This window comes from Rhinoraja longicauda, chromosome 23 (assembly GCF_053455715.1).
Source record: "Rhinoraja longicauda isolate Sanriku21f chromosome 23, sRhiLon1.1, whole genome shotgun sequence".
Lineage (NCBI taxonomy): Eukaryota > Metazoa > Chordata > Chondrichthyes > Rajiformes > Arhynchobatidae > Rhinoraja > Rhinoraja longicauda.
The window spans coordinates 25,714,652-25,742,142 of record NC_135975.1 but is presented as its reverse complement, the minus strand read 5'-3'; the positions used below and the strand labels follow the sequence as shown (position 1 = coordinate 25,742,142).

The 27,491-nt window shown below is 38.2% G+C and overlaps 1 protein-coding gene across 1 annotated transcript in view; it reads right to left on the bottom strand.

Annotated features, from left to right (window-relative positions):
• LOC144604948 (mucin-6-like) overlaps positions 1–27,491 on the bottom strand; it is a 66,755-nt gene that overhangs the window by 38,877 nt on the left and 387 nt on the right. The window contains exons 2-23 of the mRNA XM_078419870.1: positions 23,809–23,846; positions 22,645–22,873; positions 21,721–21,838; positions 21,393–21,471; positions 21,171–21,259; positions 16,731–16,932; positions 16,455–16,580; positions 14,505–14,625; positions 14,272–14,410; positions 14,045–14,137; positions 13,883–13,955; positions 13,658–13,795; positions 8,903–9,058; positions 7,167–7,261; positions 5,750–5,876; positions 4,640–4,886; positions 4,498–4,556; positions 4,305–4,390; positions 1,910–2,058; positions 1,671–1,809; positions 720–824; positions 390–578 (exon numbers count right to left, since the gene is read on the bottom strand). Of these exons, the coding sequence (XP_078275996.1) occupies positions 390–578; positions 720–824; positions 1,671–1,809; positions 1,910–2,058; positions 4,305–4,390; positions 4,498–4,556; positions 4,640–4,886; positions 5,750–5,876; positions 7,167–7,261; positions 8,903–9,058; positions 13,658–13,795; positions 13,883–13,955; positions 14,045–14,137; positions 14,272–14,410; positions 14,505–14,625; positions 16,455–16,580; positions 16,731–16,932; positions 21,171–21,259; positions 21,393–21,471; positions 21,721–21,838; positions 22,645–22,873; positions 23,809–23,846 (2,797 nt within the window). The remainder of the gene's footprint in view (positions 1–389; positions 579–719; positions 825–1,670; positions 1,810–1,909; positions 2,059–4,304; positions 4,391–4,497; positions 4,557–4,639; positions 4,887–5,749; positions 5,877–7,166; positions 7,262–8,902; positions 9,059–13,657; positions 13,796–13,882; positions 13,956–14,044; positions 14,138–14,271; positions 14,411–14,504; positions 14,626–16,454; positions 16,581–16,730; positions 16,933–21,170; positions 21,260–21,392; positions 21,472–21,720; positions 21,839–22,644; positions 22,874–23,808; positions 23,847–27,491) is intronic.

Sequence of the window (27,491 nt, the reverse complement as noted above, 5' to 3'; positions counted from 1 at the left end):
CAATTCCTATTAAACTGATGGCAATGCTATTACTATTTAACATTGTCCTTCTACAAAGAAATGTAGGGTATTGTTCAGCTGCTTCTTAAAATTGAATAGCTGATAAAGAGCCCAATAATAAATGATAAACCAGAGTTTTGTCTAATTTATTTTGGAGCCAATGCTGCATTGCTTCAGGGAATGTGTCCATCATTTATTCCCAAATTTTGTGTTGTCCATTACATCTATACCCCAATTGTCTACGAACATTCAGTTAAACATTTTTCACACCACATCCATGTTTCTCATATGAATTATGCCTCACAAGTTTTGTTTTACAATTTCTTATTATGTTTTCTCTATCAATAAACAGAAATTAAGGAAGCATTTTAATTTACAATCATGCATACCTTCCATCTTGGGTCCAATGTGATTGAAAATCTTGTACGTTTGTCCCATATCACAGTTATTCCATTGGGAAATGTTATGACCAAGTAAAGTCCAACGTTGTGAATAGTATATAAATTTTCTGTGCACTGGTTTTTGCCAAGGGATGTTTCACTTACTCTATTTCCACTTAACAGAATTATTTCTTTATCCTGGAAGAATATATTTGAAAATACGTTGTTTTATAACATGCTGAATAACTTCAGATAAATCATTGCAAGGATCCATTTGGAAATTTTGTTTTAAAACTCCAGCTTACACATTCTAATTGCTATAAATCAAAGCGCATATACCTCAAATATGATTCTGATGTTTCTTGAACATGTCACTCCATTTTCACAGCAGGGAATACTCTCGGTCAGTATTTGGAATGTGCCAATCTCTCGCAGACATCGGTCCTAAAATTAAGATAACTTGATGCAGCATAACTTCAACCTATCATAATCTGGCATGGCAGAGCCAGCTCAATATTTCCAGTATAATTTATAGTTCATCGAGATTTATATATATTTTCATTATCCTCTGAGCTCAAGAAAATATATGGACAAAGGAGGTGGAAAAGACAAGGTCTTAATAACAGCTCTTGAAACCCTTAGCACCAAGTGATAGTTAACACTTTCAAAAGCATTTAAATGTTTGCTGAAGAACTATTCATACTATAGAATATTAGATCATTTAATCTGATTAATACATTTTGTTCATTTTTGCCTACCCTTTTCATTTATATCTCAGAAGCAATATCAGAGATTTCCAATTACACTCAAAAACATTCTTGCTGATTGTGTCTGAGATAATTTATACTTTTAAACATGCGATCTATTATACTGCTGTATATTTAGAATCTCATATGTCATAATTTTGAAATGTGAAATGCTGATATTCTTAGAGTGAGTGAACAAGCAAATGTGTGAACAATTCCAGTTGCACACATGTATCACTCCCTCTCCTCCAGCAACCATCAATGTCAACAACCAAAGGCCGACCATATGAATGTCATAAGCAGTTGCTCGGACCTTTCCATTTTAAATGAACAAATTACGCTTTAGAGAATTTTTAAATAAAAACTTCTGTGAAATATTTTAAATACTGATTACAATCATTATATCAATTAACAATAATTTTTTGCATGTCTGCGTGAACTTAGAAAGAATGTAAAGATTTTAAATTTAAGTATTATCATATATGTTTACAACTAAATGAAAAAGAAGAATATGCACATTGAATATGCACGTTCTCTATCTTACCTCAACAAAGATATATTCACAGTTGCCATCAAAAGTGTATCGTTTTCCATCAAAGGTCATGTAATGTCCATCTCCATAAACCTGGCATGTCTTTGGACATGGATCATTGCTACATTCCCATGTGCCACTTTTGCATGTGCTACAACATAGAGGACATAGTAATATCTTTCTCCAATTCTATGCTGTTAAGGGCATATTATTTATTAGAATTATTTTGTTTGGCATTTGTCTACACTCACCACTTATTGCAGTCCCTTTTGATTTTTTCTCCAGGCCCAAAGGTTTCACCTCCAAATACACAAGGACACTGAGATAGTGTAACGCATCTTCCACTGGAATCTTCCACCAAACCGTCAGGGCAGACACAGCCCGGGACACATGGGTTTGGCTTTATAAAGGAGAAAACATTGTAAAATTGGCAGAATTGGCATTAAGATCTATAGTTGGACAGCATGTATGCGTAATCATCACATAGTTAAAATACACCCTGCAGTCCTATATGCTTCTGAGACGTGGACTACCTGCACCAGGTATCTTAAGGCAAAGGATAAAAAACTACCAATGCTATTTCAGAAAAAGCTGTGGAATACACCCTCCAAGCAGCATTTATGTTCCCAAAGTGGAGATGTTCGAAAGCTTCAAATTCCCAGGTATGAATATCACCAACAATTTGTCCTGAATCAGCCACATTGAAGCTCTGGGTAAAAAAGCACATTGATGAAATGCGGAAGAGGATCTAGTAGGTGATAGGTTGAACCAGAAGAGGGGGGAAATGATGAGCAGATGGAACCAGATTAGGGAGCATGGGGAATGGATGAAAAAGGTGAACAGAAAACGTGGGAGGGTTGGTGGGGTTTAGAAAAGAATATAGGGTGTCAGAGTTATCTGAGAATGGAAAATTCAATGTTCATACTTTTGGGTATAAGTTAACAAAGCAGAATCTGAGGTATTGTTCTTCTAGTTTGTACTTGGCCTCACTGTGGTAATGAAGAAGACTGAAGGCAGGCAGGACAGTATTGGGATGGGGAGGAGAGTGAAAAGGCATCCAACTGGAAGCTCAAGATGACTGTTGTGGACAGTGCATATGCTCTGTAAAAGTTACCAAATCTACACTTGTTCTCGCCAATACAGAGCAGGTCACATTACAAACATTGAATCCATTATCCATTTTATAGATTGAGTGACATAGATACCCATAGATTGTGACAAGACATGCATGGTATAAAGCTACAAAGTGAAGGCAATAGTATCACTGGCAACAATGGGTCCCTCCCCGAGGAACTCAATGCATCTACACACGCTTTGAACAGCCACATTGGAGCAATGGGCAAAAAAGCACACTGATGCCCAAACTTTCTCAGAAGACTGAAATTTCAACATGCTCCAACAAATTACCTTTTCCAGATGCACTGTAGAAAGCATCCTAACTCATTTGCCTCACAGCCTGGTTTAGCAACAGCTCTTCCCAAGACCATAAGAAATTGCGGAGAGTTGTGATGCAGCACAACACACTGTAATCTCTCTGATGTAGTCCATCACACAAACTAGTCTCTCAACTATCGACCCCATCTACACTTCTGCAGCTTCAGGAAAGCAGTCAACAAAATTGTAAATCGTTTATAGCTCAGTCATTCCCTCTTCTCCATTGTCCCTTTGGGCAGAAGGTACAAAATCTTGAAAGCACATACCATCGGGTTCAGATACAGATTCTTCCCCATGGCCAGTGGACTACTGCACAATCCTCCCATAAGCTAAGGTGTAGTCCCAATCTTCCAACCTATCTCATTGCAAATCTTGAACTTTTTCTCTGTGACTGTAGCGTTCTAATGTTGTAACACTATATTCAGCTCTCTACTATTTTTTTCTTTGTAATACCTGCTGTGCTTGTGCATGGCTTAATTGTACTTGTACAGCATGATTCGACATTAGTGCGTAAACCAAGCTTTTCAATGTATCTCGATACATGTAACAATAATAAACCAGTACTAATACCAATGCCAAATTTACTGTAAGTACTAAAGAACCATCATCATTGTCATCTCCCAGGTTACCCCCCATTATTGAGGCCCTGCTTATTTTTAGTTGGCTACTATGGGCAGGCCTTAACATTCATATGCCTGATTACTTCCATATGCCTAGCACTTTTTCAAGCTCTGCATGGGAACAATTTGCCAGGAAGACAGAGGAAAAGATCAAAGGAGGTGCTCAAATGCACCTTAGAGAAATGCAGCATTCTTACTGATTCCTGGGACTCTCTGGCCTGTGACTGCCCAATGTGGAGAAAAAGCATTCCGGATGATATGGAAAACGTTGAGGTCATGTATCAGGAAAACATCGCAACTGTGATGCAAAAAATAGATCACTTAAACTACCCTCGCCCGGTCAGTCAGCATCTGCCCATCTGTGGAAGAGTATGTGATTCCTACAAGACCTTAGTGGCCATTTCAAACCCATAAAACCAAAATAGAATGAAACCACGCTTGATCCTGAGGGACTGCCTCAAAAAAATAATAGAATGGATCACCATTTGTCCTATGACGGACACCTAGTAAACTGAATTATGTTGAGATACATGACCCATTGGGCTTTCATTTTGTACAAATGGACCAAGAATATTGGCTCGTGTTCACTTACACATGGTTTGTACAGCGTTTCACATGTCCTCTTGCATGCACCAGCAGTGGAACAATTTGAAAATATTTTACTTTGTTTCTTGCAATCTAACAAAAAAAAGTGAATTATTTTTTCATGCAACCAAAGTGCATTCATTTAATTAAAAAGTTAAATTGTGTGTTTCAATAGTTTAAACAGATTAAAAATATATTACCTTGTAAGATTGGTGGATTTCTTGCATTAGGGCACGAAAGCTCTCCATTGAGACATAAACTAAGAGAAAAAGTATACTTCTTATTTTATAGTTGCAAGTACTTTAATCCAAAAATGTACAAAGCAAAATGTAAAGCACTGACCATGTCATTCCATTTAAAGTTAGACTTTGTCCTGGTGGCAGATTTAAACCATCAACATAACAAGGGCATTCTGATCTGCTCACGCATGCATTCTCATCATTCATGTACTTTCCCTGAGGACAGCCGCAACCAGCAACTGGAACATCTTGAAGCTCACATGTGAAATCAGGATTTGACAGAAACCTGCACGTACGATTACAGGCTCTCATATCGTGATGATAAATCTGTGATATGGGACAATTTACTCCTAAAAAGGAAAAACATTCCATTAAGCCATTTGATTTTTGCCATGAATTCCAAATATGGTTGAACACTAGTAATTGCATGGCGAATTGCTCAAGATGTGCAATTGGCAAAGATATTGTGAAATCATTTTCTGACTGCAGATAACCATGCTTATTTCAAACAATTGGGAAAAAAACACATGTTTTACATTTCTAAAATAAGACTCGGCTCTTGTTAATTGTTCCAATGAATGAATAGCATTTCAACAATGGGGGGAGGGAAGGGGAGGGGAGGGGAGGGAAGGAGGGAGGGGGAGCAGGAGAGGGGCGGAAGGGGAGGAGGGAGGGGGGAGGGGATGGGGGAGGGGATGGGGGAGGGGAGGAGGGAGGGAGGGAGGGGGAAAGGAAGGGGAGGGGGAAGGGGAGGGGAGGGGGGAGAGGGGAGGGGGAGGAGGGGGAGGGGGGTGTGAGGGGGAGGGGGGAAGGGGGAGGGGAGGAGGAGAGGGTGCTGCACCAATGCAGGAGAGGTTTGGGCCCAACGTGTTCACGGTCTAGTATGTTCCTTAAAAGTAATACCCTCTGTACGACTATGATTATCTCCACCCATCTGCTAATCATCCATTCCCCCCCCCCCCCCCAACTGTATCTTTGCACCACCCGAACCTCCATTCTGCAGCTTTCTCCCACCTACTTCATCAATCTGAAGATGGGTCCCAACCCAAAATGTCTCCCTTCCCTTCACAGATGGTGTCTGACCCGTTGAGTTCCTTCAGCATCTGCAATCTCTTGTGTCTCAATAACTGAATGGTCACCACCCACTGTTAGTATTCCTCTATCATTTTTATTTCTGTAATTATAATGTAACAAATACTGAAAAATCACATACTGCACACTGATCCTCTCCAGTTCCTCACGATGACACCCCTTGCAGCACAAGCATGGGCATATGCTCCCATTATAGCACATACGCAGTCAGTGACCTTCTCACAGTTACATGAGGCAACTTTACACATCTAAAACACAAAACACATTTGTTACAATTTTAAATATCTCCATTATTGATACCATGATTACTTTATAAACAATGCAATGGAGCAGCCATTTACATTTTAATATATTACCAAAAATTTGATACCATCCAGAGGCCATAATTTTTACACAAATTATTAAAAAATACCAACTTAGGTTCTCGTACAATTCTAGTAATTCTTCTACTCATATTATTTTGTTCACAGGTAGTATTTTGTATCAGAATGATTGTTAGCACAATCTGATTCCAAGCCTTCTTTAATATTAACTTTAAAAATATTATATTTGAAAGATACAAAATACGTGATCAGCATTGAGAAATGACTGACATGACAGAAATGATGTTCTTGAGTATATTTGCATTTCTTTCTATGTTTTGTTTATTTGCTTCTGACTTATGATGTGTTTTAAATATATATATTTTGTTAAATATTAAGGGTAGGCACAACAAGCTTTGGCTTCTGCCTACACCTTTTTCTTTTCGGTCAGAAAATATCAAGTGTGATAATATTGTTTTATTTTTGATACAATGATTTTGCACTATTGAACTTTCACAACTGTATGGTCAATCTATTGTATGTATTGAGTGGAAAAAAATAAAAAATAAAATAAAATAAAAAATAAATAAAATGCTTACTTCTGTTCTAACAAAGCAATTTTGATGTAATCTCAAATGTAATTCTGTACTTTATTTGAAACAAAAACAAGGAGAAGATCTCTATGGGTTTCTTTTAATTCACATGTCTCAGATTTGGAACCATAAACAAAATCCTATTTAAATGATATGGACCTTGTTTAATTCAAAGTCATTTCTCAAGAAGTATTGAGGTAGTAGCTTGATTGTCACAGGTCAAATAGTGCAAACACTGCTTTTCAAGGGAACCACTGACTATCATCTATTCAAAATATCTTGGACATCCAGGCAGATGCCAGGAAATTGGAAAGGTGTTCCAAAGATCATGTGCATCTGACTATCTGCATCAATGAGCTCAGTACTGGGGCAGTAACGTGCTGAGGAGAGACCAGATACAATGTGCCTTTTACTCAGTGTGTATGAAAGAAGTACAGATGCTGGTTTAAATCGAATTGTGTGTGCCTATTACTCAGCTTTGTCGGCTCTATTTAAGCTTGTGAAGTGGGTCACTTATCCAATCCTCTACATTCACAAAGGTGGGTGGGGACCATGGGCAGCAAGTCAAGTAGTGGATCAGGTCCAGGATGATCGGGCAGATCATATTATCATTTGCGGAAATATGTTTACAATTCTGACTTACTTCATAATACTTGTTAAATTCTACTGTGGAATGACAGATGGCGAAATCTCCTACAGGGTTTTTCAACTGGGCACAATGTTCTTTAGCAAAGATTTCTGCAACACAAACATAAGTTATAATTACATAAAATATGAATTATCTAATGACCTATTATCCAGGATTATACAAACAGGCTTGCAAAGCTTTTGTATGTTACTCATGTACCAACTGACTTTGATCAGAGGAAATTATGAGTATTCTTTGACAAAATTCACATGCATAGCCAGCACATATCCACATTTCACTGAATTCTCCATGACATTGGTCCCTTATGCAGTAACTCAGATTCCTATCATCTAGTATGAACAATATGGTTCTCACTTTGGCCAGCTTAGACTTGAAATAAGGAGTTTACTTTCACAGATTTCAATGGAGGAGAACAATTGCGGAGGATTAAGCTAAAAAAGATAATATTCAAAACTTTTTCAAACTTGCTTGGCAACCTCAACTACTAATTAACTCAAGTCTGTCAACATTATTTTAGATGTCTATCTGCTGGGTCATGTTCTTGCCCGCGAGCATCCCCACCCCAAATTATGTTATAGAAGTTACCGCCATTGCACAAGCCCTCGGGTGATAAGGTTTCAGTTGTCGGAACACAAGAACAGACTACTAAGGAACTCATACTCTGGACTATACTAACTCAATGCTAACTTCCATTGTCAGCTCAGTCTAGCAATCCTCAAACCACAAAGATTAGGCTTAAGCAAGCTTGAACAAGAGTTGTTTCAGAAATGTTATGGTTTATAGGAAACTGTATTCTTACTAAAACTGTATTCAGACTGTTAATAAATACTGACTTCAAATAGACCTCTATCAGAACTTGCATGATTTATTTTAAATTATGTTGCAAGAAGGAAAATAAATTAAATTTAAGTACAATTCATTGGAATTAACGGTAAATTTTCTGACATTTTAAGTGTAATAAACCAGTTTAATTTGCTCTTTTAATTTCAGTGATCTGAATCTGTGATCTGGAAATTACATGGAGCACATGATTGAAGGTGACCCCTTCCAGTTTACAGTTGGAGTTTTTCTCCAATTCTTAGGAAGCTGGTGCTCTGACTTCAGTGGTCATTAACAAGGACAATTTCCATCTTTCGTTATTTCAGAACAATATTTCACCTGAATTATCCACTTGGGACAGAATAGATCTGCTTTCACTGATTGTTTCTGAAGCCCTAGTTTCTCAATATTTCCTATTTATGATCTTTTCTCCAAAACAATAATGACAATTTATCTTTCAAGTCTGAATCTTCCATAAATGTTTGCTTTTCAGCCTCTCAGCTTCAATTTTTTTAAATTAGAGGAAATCAGTTTTCAGTCAACTTTAAACTTTATCTGTATACTGTGGATGGCTTGATTGTAATCATGTATTGTCTTTCCTTTGACTGGATAGCACACAACAATAGACAATAGACAATCGGTGCAGGAGTAGGCCATTCGGCCTACTTCGAACAAAATCATATGTACCTCGGTACATATGATAATAATAAACTAAGCTCTCTGAGATGTATGCATAGGTTTCTAGATCTATTTTTATTTTATGATAATGTAGGCAGAAATTGGAGTTGTGAGACGGTGGGGGTCAAGTTTTTTTGCAAGTACTGTATACTGTATTTTGCAGTATTAACATACAAAAGAAAATTGCTGCTTCACCACTTAATCACACAATATTTTGCCATTTAAAAACGTACCATTTTCTGAGCTGACACATGTGGGATTCACATTTGGTAAAGGGCATCCCTCCATGACTTTCCACGAATCAGCAAATGTAAAGTAAGTGTTTTCCAACATGCCGTAGGCAGATAGAAAATCATCATCTGCATTAGCATTGAAGGTGCCACATAAACCTGGAGGAAAAAAACAGTTCAGGTCAACACAAGAGAGCAGTTATGTTTTTTGTAATATGTTCTGAGAGAAGAATGAAATTAAAAAAATCATTTCATTAGTGATCTACAGATTATTACATTGTTGAAAAGATTTTTTACAAAGCAGACACATTAACGTGATTTTGGGTTGGGAGGTTGACAAATTTATGCTTCAAGTAGTTCTACACTCTACCCTATTTTATTTTGAAGTAAAATCAATGAGATGTATTATTGGGAAATGGAGCAGTATACAATCTTTCCAATTTTGCTGGTTTCTTGATAAGCAACTTATCTGAGTTATTGACAGCCTGTTTATGAGGCTTTTCAGTCATCGTATTTAAACTACCACTTAATAGATTTCAGAGATGAAGGACATCATTTATTGCCTCACAATACCAGAGACCCGGGTTCGGTCCTGATCTGTCTTTGATGAGTTTGCATGTTCTTCTTGTGACTCTATGACCATAAGACATTGGAGTAGAATTAGGCTATTTAGCCCATTGAGTCTACTGTACCATTCAATCATGGCTGATCTATTTTTCCTCTCAACCCTATTCTCCTGCCTTCTTCCTATAACCTTTGATGCCCTTCCTAATAAAGAACCAATCAATCTCCGCTTTAAAAATATCCAATGTCTGGCCTCCACTGCCGTCTATGGCAACGAATTCCACAGATCTACCATCCTCAAGCTAAATAAATTACTCGTCATCTCTATTCTAAACATACGTACTTTATTTTGATGCTGTGCCTTCTGGTTTTAAGCTCTCCCATTACTGGCAACATCCTTTTCCCATCCACTTTATCTGGTAGGTTCAAATGAGATCCCTTCAACTTTCCAAACCCGAGCGAGTACATGCCGAGAGCCTCCAAATGAGTACGTTAATCCAATCATCCCCGGGATCATTTTCCTAAAACTCCTCTGGTTCCTTTCCAAAACAAGCACACCCCTCCTCACATATGGGGCCCAAAACGGCTCACAATATTCCAAATGTAGCCTCACCAGAACCTTGTAAAGCCTCAGCATTACATCTTTGCTTTTATACTCTAGTCCCCTCAAAATGAATGCTAGCATCTGCTTTTCCTTACCACCAGCTCAACATGTAAATTAACATTTTGGGAATCCTGCACCAACACTCCCAAGTCCCTTTGCACCTCTGATATCCAAATCCCATTTATTTAGATCCCTTTATTCCTTCAACCAAAGTGCATTATCGTACATTTTCCTACACTGTATTCCATTTGCCACTTCTTTGTCCACTCTCCCAATCTGTCTACGTCCTTTTGCAGACTCCCTACTTCCTCAACACCAAAATACAGTATACCTTCTCCCTGTGACCATATGGGTTTCCTCCAAGTCCTGTTTCCTCCCATATCCAAAAGACGTGCAAATTTGGCGGTTGATTGGCCTCTAAAATTGCCTCGAATGTGTACGGGTTGGATGAAAAATTGGGATGACATAGAACTAGTGTAATCAGAGATGTTTGGCTTAATCTCAGTGGACAAAGGGCCTGTTTCCATGCTGCATCTCTAAATCTCAAACATGGAACAATTCCAAATCCTATTCTAAAAAAATAGGATGCTTTTCTGATCAGAGGGAGGCTGTACAAAAGCAACTGACCCCTGGGTTACAGACAGTGAAGATACATGCTTGTTAAATATGTGCACTAGTCTCTATCAATAGCAAGGAAATCAACTCAATATTAGAAGTTTATTCAAAAAGAGCTGATGCAGGGGCTGGAATTCAAAACCCAGAAGCTACTGTTTCCTCATAAATACTGCATTCAATATAAAGTTCAAAATTTCCCCACCTAAACATATATATGAATAAAAATATATTGGTTTAGAAATTATTTTGTTTATAGCAATCTTTATGCATACTATGTGGCAAATTACATTACAAAACGGATTGCTGACCAGGATCGTGGGCTAATTCCATCTATTACAAATTTTTGATCTTTCCTTCGGGTCCTCCATGTGCATCATGTATGGAGGGCCCTCGGATGCACAGGAGTAGCTAATGATCCATCTGCACAAATTCACCTTGTCAAGTTGGGGCCACTTGTTCAGAGGTGGGGTTTTTCTATGAACATCAGAACCAAATGATACTTTATGGGGACCTGCCTGATGGGACCCAGTCCTTGCAATCCAACCCAAACCTCAGCACCCATTAATGAAGACATACCAACCCCACCATTGTGGTTCTAATCCATTGAGTCATACAGCATGGAAACAAGACTTTTGGCTCGGCTTATATTTTTTAAATCCTCTGACACTGAACAACCAAGTGGAAGACACTAGCAATGTGCCAGAAATTCAAGAGAATCAGGGGGCAGAAATTAGTGTAGTCGCTATTACTGAGGAGAATGTACTTCGGAAGCTGAAAGGTCTGAAGGTGATTAAGTCACCCGGATCAGATGGACTACACCCCAGAGTTCTGAAATAGGTAGCTGTAGTGATTGTGGATGTGATTTTTCAAGAACTACTAGTGAGGAATGATTGCAGAGGACTGAAAAATCGAAAGTGTAACTCCACCATTTAAGAAGGGAGCGATCAAAAGGAAAGAAATAATAGGCTGGTTAGTCTGACTTCTGTGGTTGGTAAAATTTCTGAGGTTTTGGGGTACTTGGAAGCACATGATAAAATAGGCCAAAGTCAGCATGGTTTTGTTATTGGAAGATCTTGCCTGACAAATCAGTTGGAGTTTTCTGAGGAAGTAACAATCAGGAATGACTGAGGAGAGGCATGGATGTTGTTTACTTGGATTTTCGGAAGGCCATTGATAAGGTGTCACATGTGAGGCTGCTAAACAGGCTAGGAGCCTATGGTATTAGAGGCAAAGTATTGGCATGGATAGAAGATTGGCTGACTGGCAGCCGCAAAGAATGGGAATAAAGGGGGCCTTTTCTGGTTGGCTACCAGTGATGAGTGGTGTTCCGTAGGGGTTGTGTTAGGTCTGCTACTTTTCATGCTATACATTAGTGATCAGGATGATGGAATCGTCTTTGTAGTCATGTTTGTGGTTGATAGGAAGAAAGGTGGAGGGGCAGGCATGTGTTGAGGAAGCAGGATGTCTGCAGAAGAACTTGGACAGTGGACAAGTAGTGGCAAATGGAATACAGCATTGCAAAGTGTACGGTTATAGACTTTGGTAGAAGGAATAAAGGTGGACTACTTTCTAAATGGGGAGAGGATTTTGGAATTGGAGGTGCAAAGGGACTTTGGAATGCTGGTGCAGGATTCCTAGAAGGTTAATTTGCAGGTTGAGTCGGCAGTAAGAGGAGATTTACAAGTATGATCTTGGTCTTGATTGGGTTAGCATATGAGGAGCGTTTGAAGTGGTACTTGCTGGAGTTGAAACCTACCAGATAATGAAAGGCGAAGATAGAGTGCTTGTGAAAAGGATGTTTCCAGTAATGGGAGAGTCGAGAACCAGAAGGCACAGTCTCAGAACAAAATAATATACCTTTGGAATGGAGATGAGGAGAAAGGAGAATGGAATTGAGAGGGAAAAATAGATCAGCCGTGATTGAATGACAGAGTGGGGCAAATGGCTTAATTGTGCTCCTGTGTCTTATGGTTGGTACTATTTCTTTGGAGCAAAGGAGGCTGACGGGTGACTATGCTGAGGTGTACAAGGTTATGAACGGCATGGATAAAGTGAACATTTGTAGCCTTTTTCTCAGGGTGGAGAATTTTAAACTTTGGGAAGAGATTTAAGCCTCAGGTCAAACCGTTGTCACTCAGAGGGTGGTCCATAAATGGTTTAGTTTAGTTGAGAGATACAGTTTTGGCCCATCGAATATGCACCAACCAGTGATCAACCATACAATAGTTCTAACCGACACACTATGGTCAATTTACAGAAGCCAATTAACCTGCAAGCCTGCACGTAATTGTAACATAGGACGAAACCGGAGCACCTGGAGAAAAACTACGTGGTCACATGGAGAAGGTACATACTCCGTGCAGACAGCACCCATAGTCAGGATCGAACCTGAGATTTTGGTGCTGTAAGGCAGCAACTCTACCCCTGCACCACAGTGCTGCCCCAATGGAACGTGCTTCCAGAGAAAGCTATAGAAGCAGATACAATTACGACTTTTAAAAGACAGATATATGGATAGGAAGAGCTCAGAGAGTTATGGGCAAGCATGGGTAAATGCAGGCAAAGAGGACAAGGCCAGTATGCCAATTTGATTGGTATGGTGGGTTGAAGGGCCTGTTCCTGTGCTGTACACCTTTAAGACCCTATGGTTCTGAATGAGATTTAGCAGCTTTAATACTAGATTGACGTTTTTAGCAGCTAGATTTTAGCAGCTTTAATACTAGATTGACGTTTAAATATTTTCCTTATTCGGGCTGTGAACAAAGTCAAATATGCAAATAAACTAAAGAGACAAGGTGTGTTGATGAAGAATGTGATTAGAACATTGTTTCAGAAAGAGCAAAAGTGACTGAGCAGTATAAAATAGCAAGTGAAACAGAGCACTGTTTTTCAGCAAATGTCTGGCGATTTCATCTCATAACACTGCTCGTAATCGATAATTTTTGTTCCCACATATTTGTTATAATTAGTCGTACCTTTTGTACTTCCCTCGGCACTTCTGGGCAGTGAGATGTAAAGTTGCATGATGGGAAATATCTGTATTTGCATCTTCAGTCCAGACACGGCATGGACTTGAATGTAATGTGATGACTGTTGAAATATCATGATATTACCTGACAAAAAAATGTTAATTGGTTAAGTACACATTAACTATTGTCTGGTTAATAGGTTTTATGATTAATTGAAAGAAAACTATTTACCGTTTCTGAGAGGCAATTCTATTTTATTTCCATTTTGATTAAAAATGCCATTCCAATTGATTGTGTAAGTGTTCTGGAATGGAACGACAAATGTTATAAAATTTATCTGAAAAATTAACTCAAACATAAAGTTCCTGAATGAAAAAAATCACAGAATTTTACCTGGTTCACGATGAATGCAACTTGTTGTAAACATGTCTGTTTATATGCTGCTTGACAAGGATGTATTTGAATTTTTACTGACCAGTCCTGTGTCTGTGAAAAGCAATTTGAAATTCAAAACTCAGAAATGAATTTCCTGGGCATGCGGGTAATAGATACAAAAGTGCATCTTTGAAAAATTAAACAAGAATTAATAAAATCGGTTGACGAGGCAAAAGCTTACGTACAACTACTGCATAGTATGAACAATCTCCGATCAAGTTATACTGTGTGCCATCAAATGTTGTTATATGTGTTCCTCCTTCAATGCTGCATGTTGCAGCGCAGTTAAGGTCGGTACATTCCCACATTCCACCTCTGCAGGTGCTAAAATCATAATGAAATAAATTTATAGCACATTATCTCTGCTGTAATATTCAAATATTAATTTTACAGGTATGCTTTTGATTTATGTCATTACCATGATCGGCAGTGAGAATTTCTTATTTCTCCAGAGCTATAAAATGTTCCATCATATTCACAAGGACAATCCATCGGTCTGATGCAACTGTTATTACCTCTTTGGTTATTAAGAACAGTACCTGAAGAACAATGAAATAAATGCCTCAGTTCATCTGTTCAAAGCAAAACAGTCTGTAACTTTCATGTGAAGATTATGAAAAGTTTACTGAAGAACAGTGAACTTTCCCAGAGAAGTAAGATTGCTTCTGCTACAGGCGCCCGCGGCAGAGAAGGGAAGTACAAGAATGGACCTGGCGGCTGCTGTGAACAACCAGCGGCTCATCAGGGACGGGGCCGACTTGATCGAAGACCTGGCGGACTGCCCGCGGCCACATGCGGTGACAAGTCTGGTTCGCCACTGCGAGGAAGGACCTAGCGAGTCGTTGCCTTCAGGGGGCTGCTCGGAAGTCCAAGGACCACAAAGTTGAGGAGAGAGCCACTGGCAACTACGGACATGGGAAGTCGGCCTGCAGGAGAGGGACCAGTGTATTTCCTCCAGCTCCATCAAGGTCGGCTGCAGGAGGTGCCCTCGGGATGCAAAGGCAATTGGCAAGAGGAGAGGGACTTCGGGTCACAGGGCTACAGGGGCCTGGGGCTTACCTGGATCAGGGGTGATCCGGTACGTTCGGAATGTGAACCGGATTTTGGACATTTTCTTTGTAAACGGCGCCAAAATATGGTGACTATGCATTTGTGGATTGTGCAAAAGAATTTAACTGTGCCATGCATATGTGACAATAAAGAACTATTGAACCATTGAATTGAACGATTGGTACAAAAAGGACAGAATTACAAATTAATCGATTTCTATTGAGGGAAAAAAACTAATGGTGGACTCTCCCACAACTCTTCACATTTTCAAAAATTACAAATTCTTTAAGAAAACTGTCCACAATACAGACAACTGGTTAGGATTGGTTTTAGTATTTTCTTTTACAAAGATACTGTCACTAAAGATGAAATATATAACTTTCTGTCAAAAAACAATGTAATTTGTCTGGAAATTAACTGCTGAAATGTTTATCTTGTCAAAGATTTTAAAAGGATATCTTTGCTGTGCTTTATCACACTACAAATATCCAAACATCAAATGCTCCTTCTTTTATATATTATTGCGAAAAGGAATTGAGAAATACAATTGAGGATGTCAAGCACAAATGGAAGCCATCCTTTCAGTTAAATGAGCATTTTCATTCCCAATATAATAATGCAGTTGTGTTGAACACAGGTAAATTGCATTGACTGACAGCTGGAAGTTCTGAAGGGAGTTGATAATTATCAGCCATTCACAACTCAGCTTATCTCTGAATGCTTGCCCGTCAAAATGTAGATGTACTCCCATATGTCCAGACGCATTGAGCATCCAGCTCCCAGCTTGACCGCAAGGAGTTTTGGCAAATGAACATCAACTCATAACCTTGTAGACAAAGCTAAATACAGGTAAGTGCTTGTGTTCTTGTTATTCAAAACATTAAACGTTTTGTTAAAATGCTTTAAAATTACATTTCCTTATTCATTTATCATATTATTTTGAATAAATATATGAACATTTTGAGTTTTGAGCATGTTCACATTTTGAACATTTTTTTGGAACATCCAGTGGAGTACTTCTGAAATTTAGCTGAATTATCAGATAAATTAAAAACCAGTTAAATAGCCAATGACAGCCCACAATACTATCATGGTGTTCCGAGGATGAAGCCTTTGGATTGCAGCCTGAGAACTACTGGACTTTTAGAGCCTGTTTCACCTTGCCAGGTGCCTTTAGGATGTAGAGGGTGGCTCTGCATCTGTAAAAAGTGCACACGTGTTGCATTTGTGAACATGGTCCAGAATGGTCTGCTCCATTCTTCAATAAAATGCTTGATAAAACTTATTTAGTCCATAAGTAACTGTTAAATATCATTACCTGCTGGACAACCACATGTATTAATACATTGATCACACTGCTGTTGAGAAAATGGATCCGTGCAGGTAGGCATACAGGCAGGACCACACTCTTGGTAAACCTGATTCTCTGGACAGGTAGGTCGTGCTGAAAGAAAAGATTTGTTGATTTGATAATTAGAGCTGCTTAGTGGAGTTAAGCAAGAGATAATTAACAAAATCTTGTTGAAACAAGGAATCTATTACACTTCAAATTAGTTTAATTCAAGTTTTGACTGTCCATTACAGATTAACTTACTACATTGGTGCAAATTTCTCCATTCTTTCCAAATTGATGGATTTACATGTGTACATTCCTGTGATGCTTTTCCAAAGCTGGCACAATGACAGTCAGGTGCACCTCCACAAGCACAACTATCCAGCCGACACATCCTCATGAAATTATTGTTCATGGCATCAGAAGAACACGACTTGAAACGTTTTGGGATTTCTGAACAGATCTGAGCATAAAAATAAATTATTTCGCTTAAAATCTACTTTCTATACAATATGTAAGCAGGAGAAAGAAATAAGTGATATTTTCCAGTTGCAAGCATGATCACTGGTCAGCACCAAAATCCTTCCAGTGCAATATAAATTTTTGCCCACAAAAATGGAGATGAGTGGAACATTAGATAATAAAAACAACCATCGCATAGAATCAAAGAGTAATGCAGCATGGAAACAGCCCAACTTTCCCATGCTGACCAACATACCCCATCTACACTAGTCCCACCTGCCTGAGTTTGACCCATATCCTTTGAAATCTATCCTATCCATGTCCCAAGCATGTGAAAAAAAGAGGAAACGAGCTAAGTGCTTTTTTCAACAGCGGTCAAATAATTGGAATTTTTTTGGAAAATTTACAGAAATTACCAGTTTCAAACCTCTTTTAGTGCATTTCAAAGTAAAGACAGACATTACAAAATAATGTGAATATGTCACTGTACACTAATAACAGTTTGAAGTAAATTCGCACATTAATTGATAATCTGCCCAAAAAGGTGGTAATTGGCTTTTCTGTTGTGTTTTATATTTTAGCCCTGTCTTAAATAATTTAGCTACATAATCTTGCACTTAAATTTAATATTTAATTATTACAGTTCCACCACTGATTTTCTGGCATTCTTGGTTCCAGAGCTTTGCTGGTTTCTCCAACAGGCCAAGAAAGTTGGCTATGGGGATAGAAGTGCTGGCTCCAGCTGGGCTGGAGTTCCAGAGTCACGGCTGCAGGTTGTAAATTCAACACACCGATCGGCCATGGAAGTCCCGATGAGGTTGAGATTGGCTGCCTTGCCCAGCCTAGCTGCCACATTTCTGGGGAGACTTCCAGGGCACGGGGAAGGAAGGGGGGTCAGATTTCTCGCGGAACCTCTAGCGACTTCTCGTGGCCAAATTGACAAATTGGCCATGGAAGTCCTGATGAGGTCGAGATTGGCTGCCTTGCCCAGCTTAGGTGCCACATTTTCGGGGAGACTACCAGGGCGTGCGGGGGGGAATTTCTCGCAGAACCCCTAGAGACCTTTAGAGGAACCCTAGTGCAAATTACAAGTCTATACATTGGGTTTTTCTCTTTCTTTTTTTTAATGTGATTTCTCTGTTTATTTGACAGTGAAAAACGCGGAAACCATGCAAAAAACGTGGAAAACCTGCGGAAACATGAAAAATTCACATGCCTGATGTACAAATCCAAATGTTTTTTTAAACTCTGCGATTGAGCTTACCCCTACTACCTCCCCTGGCAGCTCATTCCATACACCTACCACCCTTTGTGTAAAAAAGTTGCCCCTCAGGTTCCTATTAAATCTTTCCCCCCTCACTTAAACCTATACATCTAATTTTTGATTCCTGCACTCTGGGTAAAAGACTGTGCATTTACCCTATCTAATCTTCTCATGATCTTATACACCTCTATAAGATTACCCCTCAACCCCCTGCTCAAATTCTCTCTTTAGCTCAGGCCCTCGAGCCCTGGCACCATCCTGGTAAATTTTCTCTGCATTAATTCTAGTTTAACAACATCTTTCCTCTAAATATGACCTCACCAATGTCTTATACAACTGCAGCATGACCTCGCAACTTCTATAACAAATACTCTGACTGATAAAGGCCAATGTGCTGAGAGCCTTTTTGATAGCCCCATCTACCTGTGATGCCACTTTCAAGAACTATGCACTTGACCTCCTAGATCTCTCTGCTCCACAACACTCTGCAGAGTCCTGCCGTTCACTGTGCAGGTCCTGCTCATGTTAGACTTTCCAATATGCAACACCCCCAACTTCTCTGTATTAAATTCTATCAACCATTCTCAGCCCACCTACCTAACTGATCAAGATCCTGCTGCGATTTTTGACAACCATCTTTGCTATCGACAATACTACCCACTTTAATGTCATCTACAAACTTATTAATCATGTCTTGCACGTTCTCATCCAAATCATTGATATAGATGACAAACAGCTATAGTCCCAGCACCAAACGCAGAGGCATACCACTAGTTACAGGCCTCCAGTCCAAAAAACAATCTTCCACCATCACCCTCTGCTTCCTTCCATGAAACCAATTTTCTATCCAGTCAGCTAGCTCTCCTTGGATCCCATGGACATTGGATTCCAGAGCAGCCTACCATGTGGTACCTTGTCAAATGCTTGGTGAAATCTATGTACATATGTCCACGGCTCTGCCCTCATCAACCTTCTAGATCACATCTTCAAATAAAAGCTCAATCATGATCTCCCAGTTAACTAACTATCCCAGATGTGCTAACTATCCCTAATCAGCCCTTGCCCATCTAAATACATGTGTATCTTATTCCTTGGTACACTCTCTATTAAGTTTTGCCCATATAATGTATTAGAGGATACGCAACAACAACAAAAAAGCAACTATTTTACATAATTTCAGTAAACTAGTTCTGCTCAGTAAGTTAATACTCATCCTGGTGAGCACAAGTAGTTTACTGAAATTTTGTAAAATAGTTGCTTTTTTTGGTTGGCACGAATTGAGATCATGCCTGCAACTCTTAAAAGATAGGTAATTTGTGGTTACAAATGAGGTTGAAGTCACAATGTAGACTGTTAGAACCTGCTGAAATATAACTTTTTCACATAAAGGGTGGTGGGTGCATGGAACAAGTTGCCAGAAGAGGTAGTTGAGGCTGGGACTATCACCGTTTAAGAAACAGTTAGACAGGTACATGGATAGGACAGGTTTGGAGGATATGGACCAAGCGTAGGCAAATGGGAATCGTGTAGCTGGGACATTGTTGGCCGGTGTGGGCGAGTTGGGCTGAAGGGCCTGCTTCCATACTGTATTACTCTATGACTCTATGAGGAAAAACATTTTCACCCAGAGAGTTGTGAATATGTGGAATTCTCTGCCACCAAGCATAGGAGGCCAATTCACTGGATATTTTCAAATGAGAGTAAGATTTAGCTCAGGGGGCCAAGGGAATCAAGGGATGTGGGGGAAAAAGCCGGAATGGAGTACTGATTTTGGATGATCAGCCATGACCATATTGAATGGCGGTGCTGGCTTGAAGGGCCGAATGGTTTACTCCTGCACCCATTTTCTATGTTTCTATGTTACACTACCAGCCCCATCCACCTATTTTTGTGTCATCTTGGCCACAAACCCCTTAATCCCCTCATCCAAAGAATTATAACTTTTATCCAAAAGTTATAGTTGAAACAAATGACGAACTGCTTCCTTTAACCATTGGTGTTTCAGCTCTGTTAATTAGGATTTCAGTATTGCAAGATCAGCAGACTGCAGATAAGAACTTAAAAGATGTTGGATTAGAAATTTCTCAAGGGAAGCAAATGTTGATCTCAGTTATGTTCATCCTGTCCTCTTCCTTCTGAAGCTTTTGATTTTCTGCTCGGTTTTGGTAGGTTACTTGCCAAGTATCCATATGTAATGCTGACAGACAGCATTACAGGATAACATGGACCTTGGAAGTTGAGAATCTGGCTATTTGACACGTCAGGTGCTTGCAAATGGTTTTGCTCCACTCAAGAATCTTTCTTCCCCACTTCATCTATCCACAATGATTTATCCTGTTACTTTTTTCTTTATCTTTTTATCTAGCCCTCTCTTAAATCCAAATTCACCCTTCAACTCAACTTGTGGCAGCAAATTCCATATCTCTTTGAGTACAATGTAAAAAGTTAATTGACCATGGAACCAATCACCCAATGCCCACTCTCAAAGTTCTACACATGTCAGAGGAAAAATAATTGAGAAACTAAGCTAATGTTTAAAATATAAGGAGTGAACTGAAAATGTCAAGAGGAATGGAAAGAATTGTACCAGTTACTCTCCCTATTAATTGACTGAGATTTTTGGAAGCGCAATTATAAACAAATCAAAATGAATCTTAAATTAGCTGAAACCTGAATTAGAAGCTAGGTTTACAAACATCGATAAAACTCAATGGAAGGGATCTGGGATCCATCAAGACCTGTCGTGGGATTCAACTCTCACTGGTCATTAATGATAAGCAGAAGGAAATGATTTGTAGTTTTAATATGTTTGTTACATTAACTTGTTTTGAGGTTGTAGAATTACAGATTTTAATAGCAATTCTTCGAGTGAGAATATGTGCACTGGAACAGGAATTAAACAAAAATTAGGCCTTTCAAACTTGTTTTCTGGTAAACTGATTTCTTAAATATTCCTGCCTATTCATGCAACTTACATCAGTTGTGTCGCAACTAGTTTCTTCTGGGAACACAGTCGTACAGGTACCACTTGTATCCATGTTGGCCTGAAGCGTAAACGCCAAATCTACACCAAAAAGAATGATCCAATTATCAATTTCAGAAATGATCTATTCATGAAATTTTAAAGATCAAGGGAAAGTTTTTTTAAATGGTTCAGTTATAAATAGTGATATAAATAGCATATATTTAGTTTTTACCATATGTTGTTGGGATATTTTCATCATTAAGTCCACAAAGGCCACATAGTTTCCCATGGTATTGAACATCCACGGTTATCTAAAAATGAAAGACTGGAATTAAAAAATACGAAAATATATTCCATCACATGAAATAGGTATATAATTATGTGGAAATTAGACCCTTTCTCTCAAAGTAATTTTTAATTTAAATTCAACAGAATGCTCTCTTTCAACACTGTATGAAAATGACATACATAGAGGAGGTTTCAACAATCTTAAAATTATTTAAAATCTATGAACTGATTTTTTATATAGAATAAAATAAATGCTCTTCAAACTTTCTTACCGACAGTGCATCGTTGTAATTCCAGATGATAGATATAGTTTGTTTCCTGTTTATAAAGCGTACATCTACTCCATATCGATGAATACTGACCAATTTGTCAATATATGGCATTGTTATTCTACAGAGGAAAAGCAATAATGATCGAAAAAGCAATTGACATTTAAAATGTTGACATACATCAAAGATCTTTTTTTGGCACTGGAATTATTTTAAATAATTCCACGGTATTAAAGCCGCAGTGCAGACAGAGATACATTGAACAAGTTGCATCTCCGTCGAGGAAAGTGATAAAAAAAAGGTTTCCCCCAACCCCCACATAATACAAAAACTAAAAGTACACTAAAAACATACAAGTAAACACAGACCAAAACAGCAAAAGAAGAAAAAGACGAGACAGGCTTTTGGCAAGGCTGCCATGTACGGGCCCACCCGAGGGTAGAATATTTCATAAATAGTGATATCTTTGAGCGTCTTTGAGTGTTTAGAAAAGCGCTATATAAATGTAATGCATTATTATTATTATTATTATTATATCGTTGATATTTATACAGAATTATTTCCACATTTGTACATTTGTTTATTCTTTATTCAAAGGCTTCAGTAAAACTTCTCAAAATAATTTCCTTTCTGTACTATTCAGCTGTGTTAAGTAAAATAGGAGCCGACATCATCAGAACTGTTTGAAATATTTTAGTCATGGTAGGGACATAGAAATTCCGAGCATGTTCAAGGGCAGAGACCAGATGCAGTATAGGGTGGATGCCATAGGGTGGATGGATGGCTGGAATGTAGGGCATCATCAGGTCCAGGCAATTTCCCATCCAGTTAGATAATTAGCAATTGCTAGTCATTCTGCTTTCAATTAATTATTCTGCTCACAATTTCAAAATTAATTAGTATCAAAATTGATCCTGCAGTACTTACACATTGTTTTTAACCTTGATCGTATCATTTGCCACAACGATGAAAGCACCTTCAATGTTTATGAAAATATGCTCCAATTTGCCACTCGGGTCACGCCGAATCTCCAAATTGAAATCTTCTGTGTCACCTTGGCAATGGCGACTCAGAATGTAGTTACAATTTGATCTAAAATAATAAAATGCATTGGTGTAGGTCCTGATCGCTCCTTGTCCCCATGTGCTGCAAGTATCTAAAGAAATGGAAAAAATCAACCGGTCGTTATTTAGTTGCCTGAATATGCTTACATAATAAATCCTGTATTGTTTTGAAATGCATTGACCTAACATAATTGTGTATTTATATATTTGAAATGAAAAGAATAAGTTATCTTGTGCAAATCTTAAGGTTTGTATGAGATGTGACCCATTCAAATCAAGCAGAATAAAATGCTTGCATTTGACACAGTTCACAGAAAACGGGAGTAAAAAGGGTTTGCTTTCTAAATACAAATATTATTTCTTTTCATTCCACACTCAACTTAGTTATAGTAATTCCATATCTAATTGTGGCTACAACATTGATCAAGCTCTTTTATTTTAAAGATAAACAGAACCTTCACATATCATTATAATATGGAATTTTATTTAAAAAACATCTCTAGTTTTATGTAAACACAATGCTACAAGTTACTTTTTCATCAAAACTGAAGAATTTATGTTGGATTGATTGACTTGACTGCAGAAGAGGCAAAGTCTTTAAATTATTATTTTCTCTGACTCATGCACAGTGTCATCTTAATTGGTTGTTTAACATGCTAAATCTTTACTGTGATGGTGCAGATCTTAGGAAGAAGCTGAGTTAGATGGGTTTTGGAAATTTTATCCATCCAGTAAGGTGGAATTAGTTTACTGTTTTCAATAGCCAGATGTTTGATGGAATGCTATTGCACGAGACAAGAGAAAAGCAATGCATGGGATAGAAGAAAGCACTGAAATTGGTAACATTAGTCAGAGGACTACACTGAGATAAAGAATCAAAAATCTTTCCTATGAAGAGAAGATGGCCCCTGCACACTGGAGTATTGCGAGGTAACTACCATAATTGCTAAACCCAAATACGAAATGCTGATGTAACATTAACCTATATGATGTCATGGTTATTTCAGTATTATAAATATTAACTTACCATGGCTGTTCTGTGACAACGTACCCCCATTTATTTCACTGGCAAAGGCATTATCTGTATTAAACAAAAATCAATTTTACTCAAATGATCTAAGATATCTAAAGCCTATTGTTTATTTATGACTGAATAAGATAATTATTGATAATTTTGTATAATTCTATAGAGATTTTGATATTCAAGAGCCAATGCATAAAAATACATTACAAAGGACTCTAAAAATTAACTAAAAAAGAGAAAGTCTATATCACCAAAACACGCTCATTGAGAAACACAAAAAACATATCCCCATGGTATTAACTCGTGCCTTCTGAATCTCTGACAGACTTTATAAAAAACACATAATTCTGATAAACTACCTATAATCTAACAAATTTCAAGAGTCAAGATTTCAAGATCAATTTATTGTCACATGTACCAATTAAAGTACAGTGAAATTTGAGTTACTTTACAGCCATACTCAGTGAAAAGCAACAAGACACACAGCCACAAAAAAATAGAATTTAACATAAACATCCACCACAGCGGATTCCACATTCCTCACTGTGATGGACGGTAATAAAGTTCAAAGATCTTCCACTTTGTTCTCCCACGGTCGGGGCTGTTGAACCATCTGGCAGTCAGGGCCCCTGATCAATGCCTCCGCAGCCGATGGTTTGAAGCCCTCGCGTCGGGATGATCAAACTCCTGCGTTGGGGTGGTTGAAACTCTCTCCGTGAAATGGAACTCCCGAGTCGGCCTCTTCTTACCAAAGACCATGGGCTTCATGATGTTAAAGTCTACAGGCCCCGCGATTGGAGCTCTGCACAGTCGATCCCCGACAAAAGATTCGCAGCTCCGAGATGTTGAAGCATGAAGTGCCGGGCCAATCTCCAGGAAAGGCCACCAACTCCTCAATGTTAGGCTGCAGTGGGGACGGAGATACGATATGGAAAAAAATCGCATCTCCGTCGAGGTATGAGATTGAAAAAATGTTTCCCCCAACTCCCCCCCATCCCCCACATAAAACAAACCAAGGAACACCAAAACATACTTAAATTAACAAAAACAGAAGAAAGGACAGACAGACTGTTGATGAGGCAGCCATTGCTGGTGGCGCCGCCCGGTGGAAATCGTGCAACTATGAAGAATGAAAAGTAATGGACAACGTAGAATCCATGATAAAATATAAACTGAATTTTTAGGATCAACATAACTTTTCATCCATAATTAACAAATTGCAAATATCACAGACTATGTAATGTTTAAAATTGGGAATGATAGCTGATTGATGCCAATTTGAAAGTTGATTGCACAATAAATTGGTGACAAAGTTATGAGAGCATTCTAAACATCAAGTTGTAAGTTAATGCATCAGGTAGATCTCAATCTCACACTAAACATACCAATGATGTCCCAGGAAGTTTTCAACCAACATTTTCTGTTGAATTAATGAAAGGAGAGTCCAAGAACATTTGTAGTGCAATATATGCACCACAAAAGTGCCTGACAATGATTATCTTCAACATGGCAGAATCAAATCATAAAGCTTTGATGTTCAAATAATTTTTGAATGCTGAATCCCCCATCATTAACATCCTGGTAGTTGCCATTGACTAGAAACTAATCGAGGGCAGCCACATCGATACTGTTGTTAAGGAATACATCAGAAGCTGGGTATTCTGCGGTGTGATTTTCTCCTTAACATTGCAAGCTATCCGCAATCTGCTATCTACAAGGTAGAAGTAGGGAGATTGAAGGAATATTTTCCACTTTTCCCATCAAAAGGCACATTCCAAGACAAAGCAACCTATCTGTTTAGTACCCAAAATAACACCCAAAATATTCATTCTGCTGACCACTACCAAACAGTAGCCGTTCTTTTTATCATCTATAAATTTTGCAGCAAGTCTTCTCGATGCTACATGGAGTACAAACTAGACACCCTCAACTCTGAAAGGATGCTCTCTAATACTTTTCTGATCCAACTTTCAAATGTCATACTTGCCATTTATTAGTGTTGTTGAACACTGTCATTCCAAAGGTCTCTATGCCGACATGGGAACTTGACTATGTTGCTTCTGAACAAACTGCAGGCTGTTCAATCCTTTCTAAGTTAGTAATAGAAAATGTTTTTCGTGCATTTAGCTGCTGGGATATCCAATCTAGTTGGATTGGTGGTGAAGTCTCTGACAGTGTTCATTACTGGACACATCGTTAAGGCCATGAAAGGACAAGTAAGATGAGTTGGGAATTTAGGGCAGGAGCAAAAACAGCCCATCTGCAAAGAGCCTACTCTCATTTACTGTTCAGAGATACAAAATTTTACCTGGAGCTCTTTGCTTAGCAAATTTTCCAAGGCTGTCATCACTATGATTAATGAAAATCTTTGGGAAATGAATGATTCATGCCCTCATGCCTGGACTAGTCTCACTTTGTAGATCAAGGACCTATTGACACTAATTGCCATCCTAGTAAGTACAACTAATCTGTTTTTTCTCCTAATTTGCTACTCACTGCTGCATCAGAGAGCTCACATGAAAATGATTTAATTTATTTAAATTTTAGAGAGAAGCATGTGAAACCTTTAACATTGGGATTTACACTTATTGCTAGCTTCCTAAAAGCACTACCATCCAATTGCTGCACTTAAAAGACTCCAAGTAATAATTGGAGCCTTTCTCTCAACGAGGATGTTTTCTTCTTGTCGGCATTTTTCTTCTTCTTCCCAACAAGCATCAGATTATTGAATACTATGAACTCCATCTAAACTTCGAACTACAAATGGTCTTGCTTGCACTTGGGCCATCGGGCTTTGTTTTGTTTTGACACCATATTGGGTTTTTAATTTTTTTTGTTTTTGTTTTGTTTATTATGTTATCTATTGAGAACTGTGTTTTTACAAATCTATTGTGCTCTGTAAGTAAGAATTTCATTGTTCACTTTTGGTGCATATGATAATACAACTCCAGCTGCAATATTTCTGTTTGTTTCTGTAACTAATCTATATCCCACAATACTTTGACAGCATTCCTCAATTTTAATGTAATTTGCAAACTTACCCACCAACCTATCTATATTTATATCCTAGTCATTTATATATATCACAAACAACACAGAACTACTGATCACAGTGCATCTTAATCTCATGCATCTTAATCATCTGTATGAGACAGAACGATGAGGGACTTTATTATATGTCAAATCAATGGATCTTATTGATGTTATTATATATTTTAACTAATTTTGTAGGTTAAAAAATAATAAATTTGAAACAACAGTGACCCAAAAAGATGAAAAAATTGAAACTCTAGTACTAGCATAGATCAAGAATTCATATCCCTTTAACCTTTTTTGCATCAAGCAATTTTGAGTTAATGATGAAAACTGAAACAAATGTTAGCTAGTCTGTAGATTTGTTTACTTAAGGTTAACATCTGAAGTTGTACACTCAATAGTAATGTGAAATATAAAGTGAAATTTCACTATGTTCTCCAAAATATGTTCAAGCAACATTATATTTCATTCACAAAATGCTGGAGTAACTCAGCAGGTCAGGCAGCATCTCGGGAGAGAAGGAATGGGTGACGTTTCGGGTCGAGACCCTTCTTCACCCATTCCTTCTCTCCCGGGATGCTGACTGACCTGCTGAGTTACTCCAGCATTTTGTGAATAAAAACCTTCGATTTGTACCAGCATCTGCAGTT